General features: G+C 39.5%; 1 protein-coding gene across 4 annotated transcripts in view; it reads left to right on the top strand.

Annotated features, from left to right (window-relative positions):
• The window catches only part of stxbp6 (syntaxin binding protein 6 (amisyn)), a 237,803-nt gene that overhangs the window by 65,492 nt on the left and 150,387 nt on the right, over positions 1–21,924 (top strand). For 3 of the 4 annotated variants that reach the window (XR_010802172.1, XR_010802171.1, XM_066667717.1), the window contains exon 5: positions 4,904–5,061. Coding sequence is in view for 2 of the 4 variants with exons in the window: in XM_066667717.1 (XP_066523814.1) it covers positions 4,904–5,061 (158 nt within the window). In the remaining 2 variants the exon portion in view is untranslated. Of the gene's footprint in view, positions 1–4,903; positions 5,062–7,798; positions 11,084–21,924 lie in introns of those variants that run through there. The other variant, XM_066667736.1, reaches the window with a different exon arrangement.

Here is a 21,924-nt window from a genome sequence, read left to right as displayed (position 1 = left end):
TTCTCGCAAGCTCTGAACAGATAAACTAAGGTTGGCTGTTTTCCTTCTGAGATATCAGGCAGAGCTTTAACAAAGCAGTGCTTCACTCTTCACAAATCCCTGTACTGCCTGGCTGCACCTTAATAACGTCCAGAGTAAAGAGAGTTGGGTCACGGAGCAGCCAGCTGACCTGGGCTTTAATTAAAGACAGAAAACAAAGCCCAGTCTCTTCGTAAAGTCATATTGTTTATTTATTAAGCTTTGTAGAGTCATTTTTCTGCATACAATGTGTTAGATACTTTTCCTTTTTTTGTGTGTGTGGATAACATTTAGTAAGTCTTTATCCTCCAAAATAGACCTGTACTAATGCTACACTTCAATCTGTGGCTCATCTTCAGCTCAGAACTGAAATATAGTTAAGTTTTAATTAACAGTATAATTAATTAATTTATTATCCTTTCCAATTTTTTTGGTCAGAGGCAGACCATTATTCTCATTTGTTGAATGAAATTATTAATGCTCCCTTCCGGCCATTGATTAAACCCCTAAAACTCATCTCTGCTCATGAATTACATATTTAAAACTTATTTCCAAGAAAAGAATTCCCTTGCGCTTTAAAACTATCTCAGATGGAACTCTACACCTTTTGCCTTCATTCAGCACATGCAGGTCTATGAATATGCAATTAGTCCAAGCCTCTACCTCCACTCAGGCTGTATTTGGAACACCGCAGTGCTGCAAGGCACTGAGGCCTATTTTGCTCAATCTTTTAGCATTTTAACAATACAATATGAGCATGTTATGTTAAGTACACAATGTTTATTGGAAGGGTTGTTTTTTTGTAAATGAAAAGGATATTTATTAGAAAACTCTTTTTCAGTATTTATGACAGTTTCCATGCTTCCATTTGCTGTTACTTTTTAAAACAAATCTCCAGAGATCCAGTCTTAGCACCTGGCTGTGATCATTGGTATTGATTCCTGAGCTCTGAGAACAGCAGCAGCTTTTTAAAAATATTTTTCCTCTGTGGCTTCTAAACCGAACATACTGACCAGTTGCACACAGTCAAAAAAGAAAAAATAATTATGCAGTGTTTTTTAACTTGAAATTTTACAAATAAATTTGACACTCTTGATATTTAAATATTGCACACTTTTAAAATGTGATGCGAGTACAAAGTGAATGAATCTGTCAGTGCGTTTCCATATGTGGCACCTTTTGGATTCCTTTTCCTTTTAAATTTTGTGCTTGGCTTTAAAAGCATGTTTGAGCCTTTCGTAACAGACCCGTCTCCTTAAATGTCTTCTGCTTCAGGTTCTGTAGTGAACAGTGGCCAATTTTCTGTCCAAAACCAAGGCCTGATTCACAGATTCTAGATAGGTTCTGGAGCTGTGGGCCGTCCACTTTAACTCTGAAGAAGAATCTGTACCTTCCTGCTGTTTTATCATGCTATGGCTGTCTCCTCCAACCATCAGGAGGAGTTTTCTGCTCCTCACCAAGGTTATCAAGTCCTATTTCTTCATTAAAAAGACGTAGATGGTTTGCTGGTAACTTTGGTCTTGCTCACCATTTTTACAGACGGTTGGATAAATTGCTTTTATGACGTATCATAAACTGTAATCAAAACAATCTTTAGGGTGTTTTGGCAGTTCCTGTTCACTTGCAGCTAATTCCTCCTTTCCACAACTTTATGAAGATGGACTGTATAAACCTTCTGGGGGAAAGTCACTAGATTTACTTTGCAGCATGTCAAATGTAAGAAGGGAAATATAAAATAAAATATGAAGTAGAAATATGCAAACCTCACACATTCTTATGCATTAAACACAGAGGGGATTGCACATCAGACATTTTCTAAAAAGCGAGTGGCTTAAAAAAAATAAATGTAAAAATGTTATTCACGTAAAATATGCATGACATCACACTGCTCAGATTAGTTTTTAAAACCATTTTCTCTAAAACTCTTTTCATCTTCAAAAACAAATGTCGGCTTCTGTTAACCTCAGTTACAGTTTTAAATGTTTATTCCTAACCTCTTCCTTTGTCAGTGGATTGCTTGATGTTTTGCTCATAGCAGAATAAGTGAAATGAAAAATTTTTTTGTATTTTGTAGTAACAGTTTGGAGTGTTCTCTTGAGATTGAATATCTTCACCGCTTTATTTTTTTAATCTGTTATGTTTTTAATATAATTATCCTTGTATTAAGAAGTAATCGTTGTGTGTGTCTGTGTGTGTGTGTGTGTATTAAATTACATAGAGAAGAAAGTGTAAGTGTGTGTGTGTGTACATATACCCCCACACATTTTCTACACACACACTATATAATTTAATGAGGGTTAAATCGAATTAGACTGAGTATTAGACCTGTCGGAGTGCTTGTGTGTGTCATGTTCCTCTCAGTGGAGATGAATGGCGAGTTTGGTGTATTGATATCTCTTCACTCCTCAGGTCAGATGAAATCTCGGTATTGACCGCTCTGTGTTCCTGCCCCTGACCTCATGACGGAGCGAATCACATTGTTCTCTAATCTGATCTGAAGCTACTTTGTTTCCAGTGCCTTATCTATTGTTCTCACAAGAACAGTTCGGGCCTTGCAGGCTGCTCTCTTGAATTTTCTTTGTTTGGGTCTTTGAACCCGGTAAAAAGGAGGTTTTGTGTGTTTTAGGGTGGGGGGTGTTTGGGGAGGATTTTGGCAGCGAGTGTCACTAATGGACGGGATTTCAAAACAATGAGCGACTATCTGTGGAAAGAAGAACACCACCCTCACGGTTACATAAGCAGCAGGTTCTGATGCGCTGGCTGAATGCCGGTAAAATGCAAGTGGGCTGCACATCTCTTCAGTGCACTGTTGTTAACTCTGCAGCAGTGACACTCCTGAAAGCAGGCTGGAAGAACTGGGTTGGATTGTTTTTGTATCACACTTTGCAGTAGTGCAATTTGCAAGAGCTGCAATTTTTATTATTGCCTACATGAACAGTTTTGCCACGTTTGAAGTTGGGAAATGTAACACAGCTTGTAAACAGTCTGTCGATGGGGTAGAAAAGCAAACCAACATCCATTTGCTGTGACATGACAACCACGGCCCAACATGTGTGTTTATATTTTCCCTGTTCATTTTTTTTTTTTACTATTACTAGTAATTTATCTTTGTATCGGTTGGTTCAAGAAAATGAATGAACGAATGAACTTTGTACTTGCTTTTTATCTTATTTATTTTTGATATACACATTAGTGATGTAATGTAATTAACCATCTGCAGGCCTGCTCCTACCATCATCTCAGTGTTTCACAATGACTAAAAATAAATCTTTAGCTTTATCCTCTATTATCAGCTCTCTCTCTCTCTCTCTCTCTGGGACTGAGAAAAGTAACAAGTCTGTTTCCAGGCTCCACTGGAGCTTTCCTCAAAGGGAAATCCTACATTTTTTTTTCCTATATGTCTGCATCGTTCAGTCATTAAGACTCAGTCATTCAGAGTGGTTTGATGCAAAAGACTCAATTTTCATTTCATCTAGAGAGTCAGAATCCACCGGTTTGGTCTCATTGGAGACAATAGGAACCAGATGTCTGAAGTGTTTGATGCCTTTTAGAGCTACATCACAGGCAGTTGCAACATAAAATACTCATGTTTGAAACATTTTGTGATGAGGACATGGATGAAATCATATTTTTTGCAATATTTAATTCATTTATAACAATAATGTACATAAAGGGCATTGTAATGAAAAGTTATTTTCAAAGCAAAGGATTTCTATTTTCATAATTTACGATTATTTACCTTATGGTCATTGTGGATGGTAAAGATTGTGGACTGTGTGTGTCTCCCCTTAGGGACAGCAGGTCAAATTCAGCTTTAAGCTAACCCTAGGGCAGCTGATAACCTGTCTGTCCAATGTCAAACAAACCTTGCCATGAGTGATTATGGGAGTTTTATCAGTGTTTACTCAATTAATCTTTTGTTTGATTGTTTTGCATATTGTTGTACTTACCTTGTAAATAAATGTAGTACACTTGACCCCGATTTGGACCAAGTGCCCCCCAAAAAAAACTCAACAGTATTTTAGGTCACTTAAAACCCTCCCCAAGTGGATATTTTTGAAAGCACACTTGTCAGTGGTATCGTGTTTATGGAAAATGGCTGCTTTGTGAAAACATTTCTGTCTGAAATTCAAATTCTCCCTATGTAGTCCCTGTTACATAAGTCATAAAACTACACTCTACACATACAAATAGCACTTGATTTCAGATTCCCACTTTTGATTAAATATAAATGTTGTATTAGAAATACGTAATGCACTCATAAGACCTAAAGTCATAATTTCATGACTTGTGCACTACACAGGGAGTATGGCGTGATTTGGGATTAAGCCTCTGTTTCTCTCATACTTCATGTTTTTTGATGTCGCTATCTAAGAAGTACTATGGGCCCCTACTGGACTGGCATAATAATGCAGCCATTTTCATATTTGTATATTTAAAATGGAGGGAAGGAATGTGTCTGTTTTCAAAAATATCCAGATATGGGGCCATAGTCATTGATCAGTTTCCATGGACTCCAAAAAAAAAACATCAGCACTACAGAACTGGCAAAGAGACTTGGGAAACAGGAATGGAAATATTTCACACTGCGGTAACGTCACTGAACAGCTCCAAGGGCCACACCACACCACCCACCAAGGGACAAAGAGACCAGTTATTGTCTTTTAGAATCAGAACCACACGCTCACAATTATGGGCTTCACCTTAGGCAATTTGGACTTTCTGCAGCCCTCATCAGGTCAAAACTTGTGTTTAAAATTAATTGTTGGGACAGATGACCATCAGGATTCTGAATAGAATCTTGAACACTGCATTGTACATTTCCTATCCAGAAATTATTTACTCGTTTCTCTGTGTCTCTCTCTCCTCTCTCGTGTACGTACAGGAAACAGTATCCTGCACTCTGCGGCAGACAGTGTAACCAGTGCTGTGCAGAAGGCAAGTCAGGCTCTGAATGAGCGTGGAGAGAGACTTGGCCGAGTGGAGGAAAAGACTGGAGACATGATGAACAGTGCACAGCAGTTTGCTGATACTGCACACAAGGTACCCTCAGCTCACATTATTCCCAGTATTTCACCTTTAAAGCACCCATAGCCTACACCTTTTTTTTTACTACACTTTCTTTTGATTCCCCATCCCCTGAGGGCCAGTAATCTGACCATAAAAAGTTAAAATGTATTAAATCAATCTCTCTCTCTCTCTCTCTCTCTCTCTCTCTCTCTCTCTCTCTCACCCTCACCCACCCAAGGTTAACAAAATGCTTCACAAAGATGTATTCAGTACTTTGTGTCATTGAAGGTGTATGTCCTGCTCAAGTGACCATTCTAACTTCTCTTTAGCCCAGTTAATGATACAAATGGTTTTAACCCTGTACACATACCCTCTGTTAATGACATGTGTTCTGATTTGATACCTTGCATTGCAGCCTTAATTACAAAAATACAGTCCAGGCTGAAGCACTTCTTTATAACCTCAGCATGAATGGGCGGGGCTAAACTGCTATAGGCTGAACAAGGAGATAAATGTGTAAAAGTAAGAAAGAGGGCACAGGTGTATGCACATACTTGTAATCTTGCCAGACTTCATTAAACCCTGTCAGTTTTTTTAGCAGACATTTGATTGTTCCCCATCTTCTCAGCAGAGGGCCACTCTTGCTTTAAAAGCCCTCCCATGTCGCGCATTCCTCTCATTGAAGCGTACCCATCCATACTAATTGCATATCAGCAAAAGCACATTAATTTGGTTTTGCACTTCTAATGTGATTAAATGTCCTTCTGCCAACACTGTGAATGCATGTTTCATCCATTTACAACTTTTAATAACATTCTGCACACCCCCCATTTGGAGTTCTTTCAGAACTAGTGTTTTCTTACCTGCCGTTCTTTCATTAAAAAGGCCATGCTTGAAGAACTGATGTTCGCCACAACAGGGGAGGCTAATTAATGTGTTTATAAATCTGCTCGTGTTCATGTGTTTTTATGAAAAATGAGCACAAATGAGAGAAGCAGGCTTGCTGTGTAGTGCTGTAAGTGAATGGTATTTGAGTGGGCTCTCTTGCTCGTACTGTTTCCATATGGACTCTACTGAGTAAAGATGAAGGGTTGGAGTGAGAGCAGCTGATTTACTTACTTAAAATTTTTATTTATTATTATTTTAAATAAAATTAGAAGACCCCAAAGGTCCAGCATGTGCCTTTTCAATTTAATCTTTCCCCATTCCCCTCCCAATGTAATCATATTTCATGAGTTGCATATCTTCCAATTTTCTACAGTTTCCCTTACATTTCAGACCCTTAAAGATACAGCTTTAAGGATTTGCAGGATGTTGCTAATTTGACATTGACGCTGTTTGATTTCTAGATTTGTTTATCCTCACGTGGTTGAGAATTTCTCTTTCTAGTAAATATACATTGGAAATGCTGTGCTGTCATTGTTTTGTAAGTGTTTAAAAGCCAAACCATGTTTCTTTCATCCTTGCTAATGTAAAGCCATTGTCCCATCACACGGGTCCTTTCTCATGCTGTCCTGCCCACTGCGGAGATTAATAACCTCTGTATGTTTGTGTTGCTTTGCTTCCCCCTGTTGTTCACTGTGCGTGCTGCAGCTGCGTGGAGTGTGGCCGGTCCAGCTGTGAATGAGATTGGTGTTTCTGCCCTTTCTGTAATGAGCTTCCGACTGGGACTGTTGGAGCCCCCATTAATGAGATTAATGAAGTCACAAATGAATGAGACTCTCGGGGTGGATGGAGTGTCTCCAGAGGTTTTGGGAAAAGCTTGACAAATACACAGACAACATTGCAGACCTCCTGAGCACAAGGGGTCTTTCCTACTTCTTCTGAATTGACTTATCAGTGCTGAGCCTTAAGCGCTGATGCTCCCACCACTAACTGCATATTAGATTTCAGGCCATAGGACAAAGGTCAGAGTGCTTAGCTAATTGGCAGATCTTTAGTGTTTTTCCAATAATGTACTTACCTCTGAGCCAAAACATTCTGATCATCTCCTGTGACCTAATGTCCAATATGTGGTGGTTGGAGGGAGTGTTTTTCCTTGGTCAGCTTCAAAGCTCTTATAGGTCAGTGCTGCCTTGGCAGGTAAGCCCAGCTCGACACAGGACCAACAGCAAATTAAGCAGCTCATATTACTCAGAGTAATTTCCAATGTAAATGGCAGATTAATTTTGATAAAAGAGCTTATGTGGCTTCTGTCGTTCACAAAGGTTTAACATAACCGTGTTGTCTTAGGGCAGGTGTTCCAATCCCATTCCTTAGAAACACATGATCTACACACACTGCATTATCTGTACGCACACGAGCCACTTCCCATAGGTCTAAAGAGCTGAGTCAGGTGTTCTTTGAGTCACCCAGTGTGGGGTCGTCTGGGCTGGATACAGGTCCAGCCATAAACCATTGATGACGCAGGTGGTAGGGTTGTACTGAGTGCTGTTAGTCCTGCAAGCTCATCAGAATATTAGGACCACACCCACATTTTCAGTGTATTTTTACTTTACTGCATGGTTATTGTGACAATTCATTTAATTTAATAAGATTTTTACAATTATACAAACCTAATGCTTAACAGGAAAAACAAGCTAGTTGCTATAATCAGTTAGAGCAGTTTTCTGCTTTGTCACGATGGACAGATTGTATCCACTTAGTATTTTTGTGTGGGTTGAGAGTTTTGAACATCTTTGCTCTTGTTTTTTCTGTCTTTTGCAGTCTTAGATTGAGTCTCTCTCTCTCTCTCTCCCTCTCTCCTTTCTTTCTCTCTCTCTGCTCACAGCTGGCCATGAAGCACAAGTGTTAAACTGTGCCAAGTCTCTGCCATCTCTGCCAAGGACGGCTGGCACATACACGTTGGATGGATTTTAGATATACTTATTTTTTTTTTTTTTAAACAAAAGATGAAAAGTAGTATTATGACTTAACATTGGTTTTCCTTTATACGTCCCGGCGCTGTGAGAAGGGGAAGTGAATTTGTTGTGTTGGACAGTATGGCCACTGAATGCGAGTGACCACAGAAGCAGCATTTTTTTCTCCCCCTTTTCCCCATTTCCTCAACACTTTGTCCCATATGTATCATGCTCACTGTGCCGGAAGAAGCACTCTTGGGGATCTGGATGCAGTACCTCACACAGGGAAAAGGGGGCACTAAGTTACATGTAGCCCATTAAAATGGATGGACTTGGGACAAAGCTATTTGTTAACCATGACCAAAGGATTCCGCTTATTCTATCCCTGTGTATCTCATCACAAACTGTATCCCATTAACAGTGTAGGTCTCAAAAATGTTCGAATAGATTTCCAGTTTCAGGGAGGGATGATAGGTGTTTGCAAATTATTTGATTATTCAGGATGTCTTATAAAATATTTTTCTCAAATTTACTCCTATAAGATATACATAATGAAAATATAGTGATAAAGAAATTGAGTTTTTGGGTTTATACTTTATCAGAGTCATCCTGAGATTTCAAACATATCAAACAAATACATTTTAAATGCAGATAGAAAAAAGTGTGTTTGAAAAGACACAAATCATTCCTTGGTCCTGCATTGTGACTCTAATTGTGTAATTACACATTAACAAGGACATGCAACAACAGTGTAACTAATGGCAATGTATTCAAGGTTACAGATGGGTTTAATAAGTACAGCTTATGTAAATACATCATCAACTTCAGTTTAAATTTATATAATTCCATGTGTATTTTGATGATTCCAACATAAATACATGTAGTTACATGAATAAAAACTAAAGTTAATTCAGTTAAGTGTTACATCAGTAGCTACACTGATATTTCATGAAAGTTTTGCTACCTGCTGTTACCTTGTGGTTACATTTCTGCATTGTAAGTTCATTGAGATGTGGGTGAATCTCTCAAGACCAAAATGAAAAGCATACAGAGCACTTTTAAGTAATAACAATATTAAAGGAACATTAGTCAATGTTGATTCATCTTCTAACTTAGTACAAATAAACTGAGGTATGAAGAACATGATTAACAAAGTTTATTTCTGCAGTGTCTGTCAGCCGAAGTACATTCTGTGCCTGATATTGCCTGTTTGGAGTGGGGTGGGGGAGTGCTGCCCAAAGACCTAGTGATTAGAAAACTAGAGTCAACAGTGGAAACGCTTTTACAAAAGAGCGAATTATAACGTGGTTACCGCATTCCATCATATATTCATAACTTAACACATAGAGATGGCAGCAGGGTGAGGAGCACCTTTCAAAATGAATGACCGGGTTTTCCAGTCAGTTGTGATGAGGCTATTGCTAAAATAACTGTGTTAATTATGTTCTTCATATTTTAGAGCTTTTGTTCTACTTTAAAAATAGTGAATTTGACTAATGCACTTTTAAAATGTGCCAATTTTAAACATGCAATAATCACTGTCCTATTTTGAACTGACAAAAAAAGAAACAAATGGAATAATACTTAGTATAATGTAATGTCCTTTGGAAGCTGAGGAGGAAATATAATCACTTCTGTACTTTCACTTTCTGTACCTTTAAACTTAACACATTATAACAAAAGTTGCTAGTAATGATGATAATGAAATTAGTGTAATTTCCTGCAGTCAGGTGTAATATATTTGGTGGAAATATTTTAATGAGAGTAAGAAACATGTTATATACTAACCATGTAAACTGCCATTCCGAATGGACTTTTATCAGTGTATGTGTTTTTTTCCTAATTCAGTAACAGTATGTGATGTCACTTGATTTTCTTGTGCGAGTGAATTGTTTTGGAGATTAATGTTTATTTGAATACTTTCTGTCAGACTGAACACTTACGATGAGTATCTCATTAAAATACTTTTCAAATGAGACATTTTTAGATTTTGTAACATACATTTGTTAACGTAGAACCTCATGTGTACTCTTCTCTAGCTCGCGTTGTGTGCTGTTCCAATTGCTACCTGTAGATCACTTTGTAAAATCAGGCTTCACCAAATCTACTACAAACTATTTCTCTCTCTCTCTCTCTCTCTCAGAGCGAGATCTTCAGGCAGATTGTGATGCACTGTTGGTCATCCTCATAAAGCTCTAGAATAAGTTCTTTATTTTAATAAATGTGTCAAAATGTTTTAAAGATAAACTAATCTGTGCGATAATCTCTTTAATCATTAAGCTGCATTTTTCTTAATGGCAGATAATTCCTCTGTATTTCTGCATTTTTTTTAATCAGTATAAAGTGCTGAAGATTAGACAAAGTGAGAAATTTGAGTTTTGAGCCTCAAAACTTGAAACAGAATTAAGTTACAGATGTGTTCCTTGATGCCTTAGCGAGATGTTTGTCCTTCTACGTACTGTTAAACGTAAGAGCTTAGAATGCAAAACAGTACTTAGACACATTTTTTTCTTTTTAATAAATGGATTTGCTGCTTTGCGGTACTGATCTGTCACATTCATACACACAGTATGTTTGTATGGTAAATGAATGTGCCTAGTTCACCACTGGAATGAAATGAGTCAACAACTTCATAAATAAACATGCTTGAATCATGCAGCAATTTTGCAAATCAGTGGACTCTTCCTTCTCAAATGACATCAGCGGTTTCCCCCAGGTGGTTATCAGGAGGTATTTTCTGTGTGTGTTTGAAGCTTGTAGCAGTGACATGAACATAGTGAATGTACAGTTTACTGACCAAAAAGTCACTAACAGTCAGTTTTGATGAAAGCTTTGTGTTCTGTTATTGATCATGCGCTGATGCGAGTGTTACTGAATCTCACTTAACCAGTTACATACAACATCATTTTCACTGAGACATTACTTAAAAATGTAGTAATGCCTAGCACACCGCAGCAGCTCTGTTCACAAACTTAATTTTGGTAATGCTTTATTTACAGTCCCTTAAGTTCCAGGTGTTAAATGGGTGAGTATGAGGTACAGGTTCCAAATGCTAGGACCACGGATTCTCTAAATGCCCCACAGCTCCAGAGTTCTCCAGGGCCTCTCTGCCTGTGAGGAGGTTGGTGTGTTCGCCCTGTGCTTGTGAGGGATTCCTCCGGGTTCTCTAATGGCCTCTTACACCTGTGCACCCTTTCACACCTACCATCACTGCAAAAAAATGTAATCTAAGCAGGTGAAAATGACTTAAATCTAGTCTAAATATCTAGTATTGTTCATTTTGAAATTGTTGTAAGAATATAATAAGATTATTCAACTTATTTTTACCTGTTATAAGTAATTGTATCTACAGAAAGTGTCTTATTCTAGTGGCAGATATTTTTTTGTTATTTCTTGAATTAAGAAAAATGTACTGCCAATGGAATAAGACACTTTCTGTAGATACAATTATTTAAAACAGGTAAAAATAAGTTGAATAATCTTATTATATTCTTACAACAATTTCAAATTGAATACAAGATATTTAGACTAGATTTAAGTCATTTTTACTTGCTTAGATTTCATTTTTTGCAGTGTGTGTGATGACTTGTGATTGACTGGCTCCTCATTCAAGCTGTGGACCTGCCTTGTGTCTGGATAAAGTGGACACACTCGGACCCTGATCAAGATGAAATGGTTAGAGAAGATAAATGAAGGTGTGAATGATAACGAGGAAAGTGGAACTAAACTACACTGTAAAAACCCAACAGGTTTTGACTGAAGGACTGAGGAAGTGAAACACTCTTATCAGTGATTCAAAGTACCAGGTAACTACAAACACTTCCAGAAAAGCTTGTCTGTCTGTCCTTTCTATCTATAAAAAACAAAAATCTGAATTCTCGTGTTACATTTATTTAACTGAGAAAAGTAGAAGGGATTTCCAACCTAGTAACTTAATTATGTTTATTTTTAAATTTAAACAAATTCAGGGCCCAGAATAAGAGGATTGTGTAGTTCAAAGAAACCTCCAGTTTTCCAGAACCAGGGTTTGTGCTTTGGTGAAATGATGGTAAGTTTCAATGAAGTCTATCAAAATTGCACTGAAATGCTGAATGGGTTCTAGATATTAACTGGGAATGTATGGTAACAGTGACCTTAAACCTTTTGGGTAAAATTCCTGTGCAGCTGTTGTCACAAAACAGTTGTAGAGTCGTTTACTGTGTTTTATTGTGTTGTTACCTTGTATAACTGCTGCCTACCTGAGGTCCATTCTGAATGATATTTTTGTTTAAATGTGGCATTACCATGATGTTAGTGAGTTTGTATGTACCCAAATGTTCCTTCATAGATTAATGATAAATTTCACTATGTCCTTTTCATTTAATGGAAATAATCTAAGAATTCTTTTACCTCTTGTTTTAAATAAATAAAGTTGATTCTGCAAATTCAGTAAAAATTTGTAAATATATTACAAATATAGATTGTTTAATTTCTAACGCTGATATGTTTGTAGAAGCTGTGCTGCTGTAAACCACCTGTGAATACTTTGCCAGTAGTTACACTGGTTTTTGCATGTATTATTAAAGGTGACTTTCTTAATTTAACCAAAAATACCTTTTTCTAAAATTTAGAAGATGTTTCCTCATTTACTTCTCTCCTGTCTCTGTTTGTGCTCAAAACCAGTCTATTGTGTTTGTGAAGCCCCAGTGTCTGTAAATGGGATCTCAGTCCGGTGCTTTCTCAGACTGATGCTAGGCTTGGGTTTAGTCATTGCAGTGAAAAGGATCTTTTAGACAACAAAGAGAACTCCAAATATAAAAAGAATGAGATGAGGATTTTGCTTTATTCCTGCTCCATAGGTGGGTAATATTTACTTATTTTTGCTTTTTCTGATTACCTAAGCTGGAAGTCTCTCCATGTTCAGGAGACGGCTAACTGCAAAACTAAACAACTGCAGTTAGAAATGAGTTTCAGTGGTAATTCAAACGGTGAATAAAAAATTACAAACAAGTTAAACTTCAGCCGCATACAAACAACAGTCAGTATTTTCCCCACAAATATAATATTCCACTTTAAAATGCATGGAGCTTCTGAACATAAACAAACCAGAAAGAACAGCATTTAATGTGCCTTTAATGTGTAACTGCACAGTTATTAGAGGCAGTGCTAGTGCTGGATTCACATTGTGAAGCGTTGTGCAGCTCCAGCAGGTGGGAGTATACATCTGCATTATCTCTGTGGGCTCTAATAGCAGTTTATTGTAGAATTTAATGACACTGTGTGACAACTACGAGCAGAGGGGTGTGTGTGTGTGTGTGTGTGTGTGTGGTAATGATGGTGAAATCTATGATCTAGCACTCAGGTAGATGAGTAACTGGCTCATAAAACATCTCAGGCATGACGGTGGTCTGCTATAACTCATCTCTCTCCCTCTAATTCTCCCTCGCCCTCCCCACTTTGTCCAGTGCTGCATATTTTTAAGATCATCTCTGTGGTGTGTGTGTGCATATAGTATAATACGCAAAACTGTGGTGTCTCCTGCAGGGTGTGTCCAGTTCTGGTGCTGTTGTGACCCCTGATGGCCACTAGAAGGCGCCAGAGTTATTAGATCACTCTTTGAATGACTCCAGGAAAGTCCCAGGTCTACAATGTAATAAACCAGAAAAGCTGAAAGCAGCTTTAAATAAAACACTGATTTTGTGCATTTCTACAGCTTTGCTCCTCCCTTAGATGTCTGCTCTAACCAGTCTCTCTCTCTCTCCCACAGAAAATCATTGTTCCTTCAGTGTAGTACAGATTCACCACATGGGGGCGCTGTTAGAACTAAAGATGCTTTTGGGTAGCATAGATGGAGAGGAAACCTACACCAGCAGGAAGTCATGAAAGCCTGTGTTTTGTTTTGTTTTTCTTCAGGATTTTGGCTAAAGAGCAAAGGCAATAAGCTCAGCTTCCAGAAATATGTTTGAGCTGACTCAGGTAAACAGTACCGTTCCTCTATAGCACCTCCATCCCAAAGAGGCCTAGAGACACCCCTGCAGCAAAATACATAGTGACCAATGTCAGTAACTCAAAAGATAAAACTGTGTTCATGTGATTTATTCATGAGGGAAAGATGTAGATGTTTAAATCGTGCAACTGAAAGAATCCCTTCAGATTGTGCTCTTTAAATAAAACACAGCCTTGTTACTTAGTATTTAATGGAACAGTGTTCCCCTTTGCACCAGCTTATTTTCACCTCCAGGCTGTGAATAAATACAGCATGTGCAGAGAGGTGTCACCTTCAGTGAAGAGGGATGAAGTCCACAGAGACCAGAGACACGCCCAGCCCTTAGAACCCCCCCACCACCACCACCACCACCACACACACACACACACACACACACACACACCCACCTTCTCCCTTTCTCTCTTAGCCACATATTCACACCTCCCTCTTTCTCTCTCTCCCTCTCACGCACACACAATCCCACCCTCTCTCACCCACGTATTGCCACCTCCCAATCTGTCTCTCTCTGTCTCTCTCTCTCTGTGTGTAATTACAGGTAAGAGCTCGTTACCTCAGATTCTGCTCTCCTTGCAGCTGAGGCGAGCTCTGCCCAGAGGTAATTAATCCAGCTTAGTCTTCCTGCTCCTCCTCCTCATTGTTGTGCAGGATGATGAATATTTTAGTGCAGCTGAAATTGTGCATTGTTTTTGTAAGTGTCCTCGCATCTTCTGTCTTAAAACCCTGAGGAGCACTGGAGTTACTGTGTCCAGAACTGGAGTAATCTAAACTAGGGTGACCACAAACGGTTCTGGATGCATGCTCAGGTAACAGAAAGGGAAGGAATAGTAATATTGCTGTAGTGACATCCTCTCCAAGTGAGAAGGCTTTGTAATAAATGCTGTAAACATTTCTGTGAGGGTTTGACGGCAGTCATGAGAGTATTAGTGAGGGCAGGTACTGACGTTGAATAATAAGTTGATGACCCACAAAGGTGCAGTTTCTTACTGGAGATGTTCTCGAACGTTGCCGTATACAAACAACAGGGATGAGGTTAAGGGATGGAAAAGCCTGCCACCAAACAGCTGTCTGTCTACAGCCTCTGAGGTCTCTAAACCAGTTCCTTACATCATCAGAGTCCACATCATTGATTAATCTGCTGCTCGAATGGAGGTGCTGCTCCTTAATGGTGATTTAAATCTTGCAGTCACGTTTTACTATTTGTGGTAGCAGGCATTAAGAAAAAAGCCCCAGTGACGATGTTATTCACAGACTACTGTAATGTGTTTATTGCTGGGACAAAGATTTATTTGTGAATAGTCAAATAAATCTGTGCTTATTTTATATCTAAAATATAGGTGCAATAAAAATCAGACTTCCAAAACTCGAGGAGGCACCAAGTGTGACGACTCATGGCTAATAATGGCCCTTTGTATGGAAAATGAATAATTATGGGGGAAATGATTTATGTATGGTTTATTATAAGGTGCTAATATATTCAATTTATATATACGCATATATGGTGTTACTAGTTTTTCACACTTAAAGGGAATGTCTATGATTCTATGTAAAAGCCATTTTATCTCTGGTTGTTTACATTCAGAAGCTAATCATCTTCTGAATTACAGCAGAAACTCTTTTGTAACTCGAGTTTAGTTTTGTAGCACTTTCAGTAATTTTATTAGCTGTCTCCTGAGTTTGAAGGCATTTCCAATTGTGCAATTATTTGTCAATGAAATGTGTCTTCCACATTTAACTCATTGAACCCAGTGAACACGCACCCAGAGCTGCAGGCAGCCATCCCCGGCGTCCGGGGAGCAGTTGGATATTCTGTGCCTTGCTCAAGGGCCCCTCAGCTGTGGGTTGAGTGAGGAGCACAACGCTGTCCCTTTACTCCCACTGCCACCAATTTTTCTGCTGGTTGTGGGAATCGAACCCACCACATTTCAGTTCTAAGCTCTCTTCTCTAACCATTAGGCCACATCTGCCCCAATCCCACAAAAATAAGTCAATATTACCCACCTACGGAGCATGACTAGAGCAACTCTTTTCCGTTTGTGTTTTGAACCTTTTTAGTACTCGTCGTTGTCTAAAAATACTCCAGATGCCTCTAGAGAGAGACACTAGCGTACCAGACGAGACGTTTATTTTATTCATTTGCAAAAACACAGGGACTTCGTGAAAACACATTAGACCCATTGTGAGCACAAAAACATACCGGAGAGCAGCGAATGGTGAGGAAACAATCTGAATTTTATAAAGAGTGTGTTTTTTATTCATTTATTTGTATTACAAGTGTGAACTACGCTTTTAAATGAAGCCCCTCCACTAACCAGGTTAATATTCTGTGGTATTGCAAGGAGGTGTGTGTGAGAGGAGATTGCAAAAATTCTTAAATCTCTCCATTTACATAAAAGATGATATAACAAGTTGTGCTGAGTTAACATAATTTTATAAGTCATAAAACATTTTCATATGCGGACACCTTTGTATTTGTAACAATCCTAATTTAGTAACAATGATTGATTTTGATTTTATTAATAAATAGTCCACCATAGTTCATCATTATGTCATTTAGGCAGTTTATAGACTCACGTATGAGGAGAGGAAGTCCTCCACATGATGGTTTCTGTTCATATTTGCTGACTTTTATTCAAATTTATTTAAAAGATAACTAATAATGCACAACAGAATGCAAATGAGATGATCTGATGTGAGTGTTTATACATATGCTAAGGGACTTTACATATTCACAAGTTTGTTTTAGTTGAGGGGGCTGGGTGTGGGCAAGTTCTAGAGCTGACAAGGAGGCCTCCAGAGGAAATATCTGTGAGTTAGATTAATTATACTGTGTTTTTGGTGTCAGTGCTGTGATATTATTTTAATTTATCTGGGTTTTGAGGGAGGCGTGACAACTATGCTACCATAACTCTGTGTGTTTGTGTGTGTGTGCGCAGGGTACACCAGATCCAAATTTAACTTTTTCTCATGCTCTACCATACTGTTAAAAGTTGAGTCACAAGGGGTTGAGCTTGTGTGTGTGTTAGCATTGCTGGTGCAGTAGTCACCTCTGAGCCCTGCCCAGGAGATCTTGGCAGATGTGTGGGGCGGAGCAGCTGCTGGCTCTAAATCTGGCGTTGGATCCTCCTCATTGCCTTTGGCTTCCTGTGGAGTGCAATGTCAGCCACGCTGGAGTAATCACTCATTATCCACTGTGCGGTTCCCTCTCTGCACGCTCCAGCTGGACACCTGAGTGTGTGTGGATGAAAGTGGATAGAGATTATGCTATAAATATACACTCTGCTGTAAATATCTTTAACAAACCAGCCCCATCCAGCAAAAATAACCAGAGCTGAGTTGCCCAAGATGAGTTATGTATTTAATGTGTAATTTAAATTATTTATTTAATGGCAGGGCAACACTGGGCAGCCTCATAAGAGGTTTATCCACCCTGCTGTGTTGTCTTCTATACGCTAGCCCCAAAGATATACACACAAAATACACAAAAAGCATTAGTGTTTTCAGCATAGGCTTTAGACCTTGTCGTTACATTTATGATAGTTTGTTATATATACAGACGGCCTAAAGGTTCGAGAAGCAGGCTTGGGACTGAAAGGCTGTGGTTCCAGTTGTGGAAGGAAAAATGGAGCAGGGGACTGAAGGAACAACACCTCCCCCTTTTTCAAATCCACAGCTGAGCTGCATTTGAGCAAGGCACCTAACGCCCAATGATTCTGGGTAGGCTCCAGACCCACTGCATTTTAATACAGCTTTTTAAAGCCTCACTATGTAACTTTGTTATTTGGAGACCTCTCAGATGGGAATGGGCAGAAGAACTTTTGTAATGTGGGTTGTGCAAATGATTCTCTCCCTGAGCAGAGGAATCTGATGACTGTGGATGAATCGGATGACTCTGATTTTGGATAAATGTATGTGAATGGGATGAATGGATGAATCTGATAACTGACTGATGGTTGTGAATGATGATCTGATGACAGGATAAATCTGAGTGTGAACTCACTGGAAATGTTCGTCTAAAGAGAACTCGGTCAAAACATGATGGTCATGTTTTTGGTATAAAATAATGCTCCTCTATTGTTATATCTTCATGAGAAATTCATGAGAAGACCCTCAAGAACCCAGCCCATCGATCTGAACTCCTCTGTGATATTAATACATTACTGTACTTACTGTATTATACATGAGAATACCTCTTACTTTATTTAAGGCCCCGTTTCTTATTGTCACTTACTACACTTAATGTTACCTTGCGATTACTGGCAACTGTTTTCTGAATGCTCAGGTGTTGCTTTATAAATGCATCTTCATATGATTATGCATGTGTTTAAAAAAATGAGAAGGAAATTTAAAACCTTCATATCTTTGTAAAAAGATTTTACTCCAAGTAAATTAGTAGCATTTCTATTGGTCCTTTCATTATGAAAAGTTCACACAAACTGAAGGACAGCTGTTGTGCTCAAATTATGTAGTAAACGAAAAATTCGCAAAAATGGAGATACATGTCTTTAATGGGACAGAGGCAATATATTCAAATATTTTCTTATTTATAGCATAAGAGACGGAATCAAAAAGGGAAGGTATAGGGTTGAAAAGAAAACAGAGAGAAAAAGAAAACTGCAGCGACCTATTTCATCTCCACATGGAAGCCTTGAGGCCATGTGACCTCTTAACATCCAAGAGCTACCTGCATCTTTCTAATACCTACAGTCTCTCTCTCTCTCTCTCTCTCTCTCTCTCCAGATTGCTTGAAAATGGAGCATGACGCTCATACAATCTGTGCAGGGCTCATGCTTAGGTGCAGGTTCACCTCTGAGGCTCCATTGCTGGTGGTATGTGGCGCCTCTGGGCGTCTAGAGCTTGATTAAGCCGCGGCCTTGATGTGCTGACGCTGCGGAAATACTTTTCCACAGCAGGGCCTCGGCCTTGACCTGGCCGGCAGTAGCTGGAGCAGATAAATGGCTGTATTAGACCTGTCATGGAGAAGGAGCCCTGTGGAGGAGTGAGGGGCTGAGGCTGTGGCTGGAGAGATGGCCTGTCTGAGCACAGCCCTCAATGTGCCGCCCTGCTGTCTGATGGACGAAGGAGGAAGAGCAGTCATTACCCAGATCCGCTTGGAGTCGACGTGTGCTCACATTGATCCCTGGCCAGAATTGGATGCACAAATGAAACTTTCCTGGCTTTTCTATTGGCTTTGATATATTTAATGTTGCCGCTCTAATAACACTAGCTCTTTTTTTTTCCATTTTCACACTGTTTGAAAACATAGTCTTCACGTTGTGGAGTAAATGAAATTGGGAAAAGCAAATCTCTATATATTACTAGATTATTATATTATTAGATGAGTTTAGCTGATGTTTCTTTAAGATATTTCCTTTTTCAAAATCTGTATGCTACAAACCTTTCAGATGTTAAGTGGAATCTCCAAGGAGCCAGATGCTTAAATTCATATTTCTGTTTATGCTTGGCATTACTGGCAGAGACAGACTTAACTAAAGGATTCACTGTGGAACATCAAACCCCAAATGAAGAAGGTTCTGTAATGTTCAGTGAAGTTGATATAAGTACCATAAGTATTCTTAAACCGTCAGTGAGCTTTCAATTAAATGTTTTTACCTTAAGTTTACAGCTTCAAAAAGCTAGTGATGATCCTCTGACCTGTAATAGAGCTGTTAAACTGCTCTGTGGGGCTGCTTCTCTACAAACTAGAGCGTGAACCTTCAGAATCATGGGGTGGAAAACTCTAGCAATAACTGTATAACTCTTTACAGCACATATCTAATGTGTTTTTGACTTGCGACAGGACAAATCTAGCTGTTTTTTCTGGTACAGACTTTATGGCGGAGGCTGTGATAAAATAAGAGTACTTGTTCTTGTTGGACTAGTAAGTAACAACAGGTTGTTGCACCTTCTTTGATGAATTGCTGTGTTTTAGTAAGCAGTTTTGTGGATAAAAGTGTTATAATCAGGTTTTCCAGAGTTGCTAATCAAGCACCAGTGGTAGTGCCTGCTAACGTTAGCTGGAGTAGCAAGCTTTTTAGTGCTGGACATTGATTTTGGTAATGAGTGCTTTTGTTGGTTGCTGTATTGTTGAAATGGCTTGAGTACCACCAAAGTTGCACTTTGTTTGTAAAAACATGGTCTAGGGTATATAGTCAACATCGTTATGTTTGATTACTCACATGTAACTTTTTCTTTATCTTAATGTGTGTTTGTTTATCACCAAGAAGCTCAGAGAGCTGGTCATGACCAGTGTGAATATCCTCAGAAGCTGTGTATGAGTGAGTACTGTAAATGTGAATTACATTCAGCAATAGGTAGGTGGATCCCAGGAGACAAAAAAGGCAATTCATCCCTTTAGAATTGGATTTATATATAAATGGAAAAAAAATTACAATAGAGTGAGATATGTCTTTGTGTGTGGTAGGTTTTTCCATGAGTGTGTGTGTGTATGAGAGAGAGATACTTTGCATGTAATCTCTTCTTGAAATCATTTGGATCTTGTTTTAAATGAACACTATGTAAGATTTGGGCTCCCCACTTACACTCGCAGAGTGTAATTCACTTTTACTGAACTGTCCTGAAATCAGGGGATTAGGGGGTTGTTTTCCAACCCTCATCAAATATTTTCAAAGTGCAATTTTTGCTGTTCTGACACTACCTAGCATTCCTTTAAGCACTTTGAAACTGAAAGTGAATGCAGTGTGTGGGCACAGTGGTGAAAGTGTGTCCTCGGTGCCCCAGCTTCTTATTAACATTCAACAGACATTTTTCAATTTTCTGGCAGCAGCCAGTCGAAGGAGGGATTTGACAAAGGTTTGCAGAGTAGAATACACAAATGACACGTGATTTGTTCCAGTGAAGCACTGCAGTGTGAGCTCTGATTGGTTACAGCAGTGCTCAAGAAATAGGTCTTTAAAGGTGTGCGTCATTCTGGGGGCAACGTCATAGCAAGGAAGTCGGGTGGGGGGGGCTCAAGAAGTGTAACTGTGTGAAACATTGGCCTATTGTCAGACATTCTGCCTCTGGTAAATGTTCAGTCAAGGCCAGAAGTCTGACGCCCCTTTCACACATGCACGGTAATCCAGAAATGTTCCTGAGTTTACCCGGAGGAGCTGTATGTGTGAACGTGACCACCCGCAAATTTCTTCCTAGACCTTACCTGGACTTTATTCTTCTCGAGCCCTAGGTAATGTTTCGAGTCAGAGTCAGCACATGTGAGAACGACACAGGAAATGTGTCCGGAGCTTCTCCTGCTCGTGCTGTACTGACATTAATAGTATGATTTTTTTTGTTAGGCTAGTACACAAAATATTAACATAATACACTTTTTTACAACAGGATGTGATGATCTGTTGCTATGACAGTGCACTTCATTCCAAGCTACAGTTGTAACACTAAACTACTGTTGCAGTATGATGGCATTGTGCATTGTATGTTGGAAAATAAATCTATTTACTTTCGCTAAGGTCTCACAGCTGGTAGAGTAGCTGCAACACAACTCCAGGGTCCTTGGACTGTGGGTTCGAGGCCCACTCCGAGTGACTGACTGTGAGGAGTGTGGTGTGTTCTCCCTGTGTCTGCGTGGGTTTCCTCCGGGTGACTGTCTGTGAGGAGTGTGGTGTGTTCTCCCTGTGTCTGCGTGGGTTTCCTCCGGGTGACTGTCTGTGAGGAGTGTGGTGTGTTCTCCCTGTGTCTGCGTGGGTTTCCTCCGGGTGACTGTCTGTGAGGAGTGTGGTGTGTTCTCCCTGTGTCTGCGTGGGTTTCCTCCGGGTGACTGACTGTGAGGAGTGTGGTGTGTTCTCCCTGTGTCTGCGTCGGTTTCCTCCAGGTGACTGTCTGTGAGGAGTGTGGTGTGTTCTCCCAGTGTCTGCGTGGGTTTCCTCCGGGTGACTGTCTGTGAGGAGTGTGGTGTGTTCTCCCTGTGTCTACGTGGGTTTCCTCCGGGTGACTGTCTGTGAGGAGTGTGGTGTGTTCTCCCTGTGTCTACGTGGGTTTCCTCCGGGTGACTGTCTGTGAGGAGTGTGATGTGTTCTCCCAGTGTCTGCGTGGGTTTCCTCCTGGATCTCTGGTTTC

This window comes from Hoplias malabaricus, chromosome 1 (genome assembly GCF_029633855.1).
Source record: "Hoplias malabaricus isolate fHopMal1 chromosome 1, fHopMal1.hap1, whole genome shotgun sequence".
In the NCBI taxonomy this organism is placed as follows: Eukaryota; Metazoa; Chordata; class Actinopteri; order Characiformes; family Erythrinidae; genus Hoplias; species Hoplias malabaricus.
The sequence above is the reverse complement of the archived record's forward strand: the minus strand, read 5'-3'. Positions and strand labels throughout refer to the sequence as shown.